Source organism: Thalassophryne amazonica, unplaced genomic scaffold, assembly GCF_902500255.1.
Source record: "Thalassophryne amazonica unplaced genomic scaffold, fThaAma1.1, whole genome shotgun sequence".
In the NCBI taxonomy this organism is placed as follows: Eukaryota; Metazoa; Chordata; class Actinopteri; order Batrachoidiformes; family Batrachoididae; genus Thalassophryne; species Thalassophryne amazonica.
The window spans coordinates 24,075-30,074 of record NW_022986388.1 but is presented as its reverse complement, the minus strand read 5'-3'; the positions used below and the strand labels follow the sequence as shown (position 1 = coordinate 30,074).

Sequence of the window (6,000 nt, the reverse complement as noted above, 5' to 3'; positions counted from 1 at the left end):
GGGCTCTACTACAACCTTACAGGCCCTACTACAAACCTCACAGAGGCTCTACTACAAACCTTACAGGCCCTACTACAAACCTCACAGAGGCTCTACTACAAACCTTACAGGCCCTACTACAAACCTCACAGAGGCTCTACTACAAACCTTACAGGCCCTACTACGAACCTCACAGAGGCTCTACTACAAACCTTACAGGCCCTACTACAAACCTCACAGAGGCTCTACTACAAACCTCACAGAGGCCCTACTACAAACCTCACAGAGGCTCTACTACACACCTCACAGAGGCTCTACTACAAACCACACAGAGGCTCTACTACAAACCTTACAGGCTGTACTACAAACCTCACAGAGGCTCTACTACAAACCTTACAGGCCCTACTACAAACCTCACAGAGGCTCTACTACAAACCTTACAGGCCCTACTACAAACCTCACAGAGGCTCTACTACAAACCCTATAGGCCCTACTACAAACCTCACAGAGGCCCTACTACAAACCTCACAGAGGCTCTACTACAAACCTCACAGAGGCCCTACTACAAACCTCACAGAGGCTCTACTACACACCTCACAGAGGCTCTACTACAAACCTTACAGGCTCTACTACAAACCTCACAGAGGCTCTACTACAAACCTTACAGGCCCTACTACAAACCTCACAGAGGCTCTACTACAAACCTTACAGGCCCTACTACAACCCTCACAGAGGCTCTACTACAAACCCATACAGGCCCTACTACAAACCTCACAGAGGCTCTACTACAACCCTTACAGGCCCTACTACAAACCTCAGAGGCTCTACTACAAACCCTATAGGCCCTACTACGAACCTCACAGAGGCCCTACTACAAACCTCACAGAGGCCCAACTACAAACCTCACATAGGCCCTACTACAAACCTCACAGAGGCCCTACTACAAACCTCACAGAGGCTCTACTACAAACCTTACAGGCCCTACTACAAACCTCACAGAGGCTCTACTACAAACCTTACAGGCTGTACTACAAACCTTACAGGCCGTACTACAAACCTCAACAGAGGCTCTACTACACAAACCTCTACAGGCCTACTACAACCTCAGAGCCTGCTACTACAAACCCATAGGCCCTACTAACAAGACCTCACAGAGGCCCCTACTACAAACCTCACAGGAGGCTCTACTACAAACCTTATAGGCTCTACTACAAACCTCACAGAGGCTCTACTACAAACCTTACAGGCCCTACTACAAACCTCACAGAGGCTCTACTACAAACTTACAGGGCCCTCTACAAACCTCACAGAGGCTCTACTACCAAACCTTATAGGCTCTACTACAAACCTCACAGAGGCTCTACTACAAACCTTACAGGCCCTACTACAAACCTCACAGAGGCTCTACTACAAACCTTATAGGCCCTACTACGAACCTCACAGAGGCCCTACTACGAACCTCACATAGGCCCTACTACAAACCTCACATAGGCCCTACTACAAACCTCACATAGGCCCTACTACAAACCTCACAGAGGCCCTACTACAAACCTCACATAGGCTCTACTACACACCTCACAGAGGCTCTACTACAAACCTCAGAGGCTCTACTACAAACCTCAGAGGCTCTACTACAAACCACAGAGGCTCTACTACAAACCTCAGAGGCTCTACTACAAACCTCAGAGGCTCTACTACACACCTCACAGAGGCTCTACTACAAACCACAGAGGCTCTACTACAAACCTCACAGAGGCCCTACTACAAACCACAGAGGCTCTACTACAAACCTCAGAGGTTCTACTACAAACCTCACAGAGGCTCTACTACAAACCTTGCAGGCCCTACTACAAACCTCACAGAGGCTCTACTACAAACCTCACAAAGGCTCTACTACAAACCTCACAGAGGCTCTACTACAAACCTCACAGAGGCTCTACTACAAACCTCACAGAGGCTCTACTACAAACCTCACAGAGGCTCTACTACAAACCACAGAGGTTCTACTACAAACCCCACAGAGGCTCTTCTACAAACCACAGAGGTTCTACTACAAACCCCACAGAGGCTCTACTACAAACCACAGAGGTTCTACTACACACCTCACAGAGGCTCTACTACAAACCTTACAGGCCCTACTACAAACCTCACAGAGGCTCTACTACAAACCTCACAGAGGTTCTACTACAAACCTCACAGAGGCTCTACTACAAACCCCACAGAGGTTCTACTACAAACCACAGAGGCTCTACTACAAACCTCACAGAGGCTCTACTACACACCTCACAGAGGCTCTACTACAAACCTCACAGAGGCTCTACTACAAACCACAGAGGCTCTACTACAAACCACAGAGGCTCTACTACAAACCTCACAGAGGCTCTACTACAAACCTCACAGAGGCTCTACTACAAACCACAGAGGTTCTACTACAAACCTCACAGAGGCTCTACTACAAACCTCACAAAGGCTCTACTACAAACCTCACAAAGGCTCTACTACAAACCTCACAGAGGCTCTACTACAAACCTCACAGAGGTTCTACTACAAACCTCACAGAGGTTCTACTACAAACCTCACAGATGCTCAGCTACAAGCCTTGCTGAGGCCCTGCTATTACCATGCGTGTGGTAGCAGTTCACTATGATGGACCAGATGTCCTTGTCCTCATCCACATCCTTGAACTCCTGATTTTGGATCACAAAGGTCAGATATACAATATCCCAAGACCTGCTCCTTGTTGGACAGACCCAGAAAACCTCCAGAGGGCGACACCCTGCATGCTTGCCTCATTTGTGCTAAAGACTCCAGGATATTTAAAGTCCTTCACATGAGACGGGAACCTGCTCCCAACTGCTGAAATATGCAGCAGGTCCTGATTCTCAAGTAAAAAAAACCACAACATTCTGCTGAAATTCCACATTAAGCCGGAAAATATTACACAGGTTTTCCACACAGATGAGCTTCTCCTCAGTCATCAGTCAGGGATTTTCTACACCCCCTTATTCCAGGTTCAAGGGTCACTGGAGGGGCTGGAGCCTATCCCAGGGATCATGGGGCAAGAGGCAGGGTTCACCCTGGACAGACCGCCAGTCTCTCACAGGGCACGTCATCTAGGTCTCGGACTATCGGTGGAGACCTGAGACAGGAAGTGACGTCATTCCAACGTACCACATTGATGCCTCCAGAATTTTCCAGGCTGCACATCCCCTCCAGTGGTGCCATCCCGATGGTGGTCCCTTTGAAGATCACACCTCTGTCAGGCACACAAACAAAAAAATTCCATTAACACAGAAGAGCAAGGTCCCGCGGCGAGCGCAAAAGTCCGCATTTAACGATTTGTTAAAATGCAGTTTGACAGTTACTTATCAGGAGCCACAAAAACACACAGAGTTAATCAGCTTTCTTGTCAGTCTGAGAACCACTGTGGTGACAAACCCACCTGGAACCATCAGGCTCACACTTCACACAGCACATCACTTCACACTCAAAGACGACCTGGTTTTTGTTTTTCCCGGTTTGGCTCCTCTGGTGTTCGCTTTTCTTTTGAAGAAATATCGATCGTTTTATTGCACCAGGAACCCAGTTCCACAAAGTCTCAGTTCAGGACTGAAGTGGAATTGTGCAGCACACTGAAAGTCAGGTAAAACTGTTTAGCGCCGCGTGGACTGAATCCGCTGTGATGGTCCCTGTGTCTCTGCTGGCGCCAGATCTCTGGTTCGAGTGAGGTCACTGGGGTTTGTGTGGTCTGTGACCTGTGTGCGTGTCTTACGTGAGCAGCTGAGCGTTGTCGTGTTTCTTGTGGGATTTCAGTTTTTGCCTCCACTGAAGAAATGACCACAAGGTGGCGTTCGGCTCCGCGGTGACGATGCACTGATCCCGATATTTCCAAATCTCCAGACCAATCAGAGGGACGCGGATATTCAGAGCCCTGTAGAACTGAACACACAACAAGCAGCGAGATATCTGATATTTTGACCTTGCGCTCAATTAATAATCCTTTAATCTGCAAGCCTGGACCCACAATGGACGATGTGTTCGGTCACGTGTCCACGGACTCACCTTGTCCACATAATTGGCGACCTCCATGATCCTCTGCCTGGTTTTGTCATAGTCTTTATTCTGGCGTTTGAACTGTGGAAGGAGGAGAGTCAATGAGTCAGTGACCATGATCCATGAAAACCCGAGTCCGGCCCGAGTCCATCATCAGAATTACAGAGACTACAGGAGATCAGGACCAGATTCTAAATCCGTCTCATAGTCATCAGGCAGCGCTGTCATGGCACCAACGTGGAGGAAGTACACAGACTTTTATGAAGACCCAGAATCTCTGTGTCTTGATAAGAGCCTTCATTAAGTGGACCTGATGCTCTGACACGGGTTCCGTCTGTGTGCTGGGGCGGCAGAGCGAGCCGCGCAGTGCCGCGCAGCTCAGCGCCACGCAGCGCCGCGCCCAGCAGCGCCGCGCCCAGCAGCACCCAGCAGCGCCATCGGAACAAAACAGCTCCATTATCTCAATGAGATGATTGTTTAAGATGTGGAATCTGTCCGTCCTCGTGCCACGAATGACGTCAGCAGTGCTGCGTGAGAGCACGGTGTGTGTGTGTGTGTGTGTGTGTGTGTGTGTTTGTGAGTGTGGGAGAGAGACAGAGAGAGACAGAGAGAGACAGAGAGAGAGAGAGAGAGAGAGACAGAGAGAGACAGAGAGAGAGAGAGAGACAGAGAGAGACAGAGAGAGAGAGAGAGACAGAGAGAGAGCACTCTGAGTGTGTGGGAACAGTGAGTGTGGGAACAGTGTGCATGTGTGGGAATACTGAGTGTGTGGGAACATTGTGCATGTGTGGGAACACTGTACATGTGTGGGAATACTGAGTGTGTGGGAACATTGTGCATGTGTGGGAACACTGTACATGTGTGGGAACTCTGTACATGTGTGGGAACACTGAGTGTGTGGGAACTCTGTACATGTCAATCAATCAATCAATTTTTTTATATAGCGCCAAATCACAATAAACAGTTGCCCCAAGGCGCTTTATATTGTAAGGCAAGGCCATACAATAATTATGTAAAACCCCAACGGTCAAAACGACCCCCTGTGAGCAAGCACTTGGCTACAGTGGGAAGGAAAAACTCCCTTTTAACAGGAAGAAACCTCCAGCAGAACCAGGCTCAGGGAGGGGCAGTCTTCTGCTGGGACTGGTTGGGGCTGAGGGAGAGAACCAGGAAAAAGACATGCTGTGGAGGGGAGCAGAGATCGATCACTAATGATTAAATGCAGAGTGGTGCATACAGAGCAAAAAGAGAAAGAAACAGTGCATCATGGGAACCCCCCAGCAGTCTACGTCTATAGCAGCATAACTAAGGGATGGTTCAGGGTCACCTGATCCAGCCCTAACTATAAGCTTTAGCAAAAAGGAAAGTTTTAAGCCTAATCTTAAAAGTAGAGAGGGTGTCTGTCTCCCTGATCTGAATTGGGAGCTGGTTCCACAGGAGAGGAGCCTGAAAGCTGAAGGCTCTGCCTCCCATTCTACTCTTACAAACCCTAGGAACTACAAGTAAGCCTGCAGTCTGAGAGCGAAGCGCTCTATTGGGGTGATATGGTACTACGAGGTCCCTAAGATAAGATGGGACCTGATTATTCAAAACCTTATAAGTAAGAAGAAGAATTTTAAATTCTATTCTAGAATTAACAGGAAGCCAATGAAGAGAGGCCAATATGGGTGAGATATGCTCTCTCCTTCTAGTCCCCGTCAGTACTCTAGCTGCAGCATTTTGAATTAACTGAAGGCTTTTTAGGGAACTTTTAGGACAACCTGATAATAATGAATTACAATAGTCCAGCCTAGAGGAAATAAATGCATGAATTAGTTTTTCAGCATCACTCTGAGACAAGACCTTTCTGATTTTAGAGATATTGCGTAAATGCAAAAAAGCAGTCCTACATATTTGTTTAATATGCGCTTTGAATGACATATCCTGATCAAAAATGACTCCAAGATTTCTCACAGTATTACTAGAGGT

At 48.0% G+C, this 6,000-nt stretch overlaps 1 protein-coding gene across 1 annotated transcript in view; it reads right to left on the bottom strand.

Annotated features, from left to right (window-relative positions):
* LOC117506155 (disintegrin and metalloproteinase domain-containing protein 19-like) overlaps positions 1–6,000 on the bottom strand; it is a 54,491-nt gene that overhangs the window by 25,719 nt on the left and 22,772 nt on the right. Inside the window, exons 7-9 of the mRNA XM_034165656.1 lie at positions 4,042–4,113; positions 3,752–3,918; positions 3,151–3,235 (exon numbers count right to left, since the gene is read on the bottom strand). Of these exons, the coding sequence (XP_034021547.1) occupies positions 3,151–3,235; positions 3,752–3,918; positions 4,042–4,113 (324 nt within the window). The remainder of the gene's footprint in view (positions 1–3,150; positions 3,236–3,751; positions 3,919–4,041; positions 4,114–6,000) is intronic.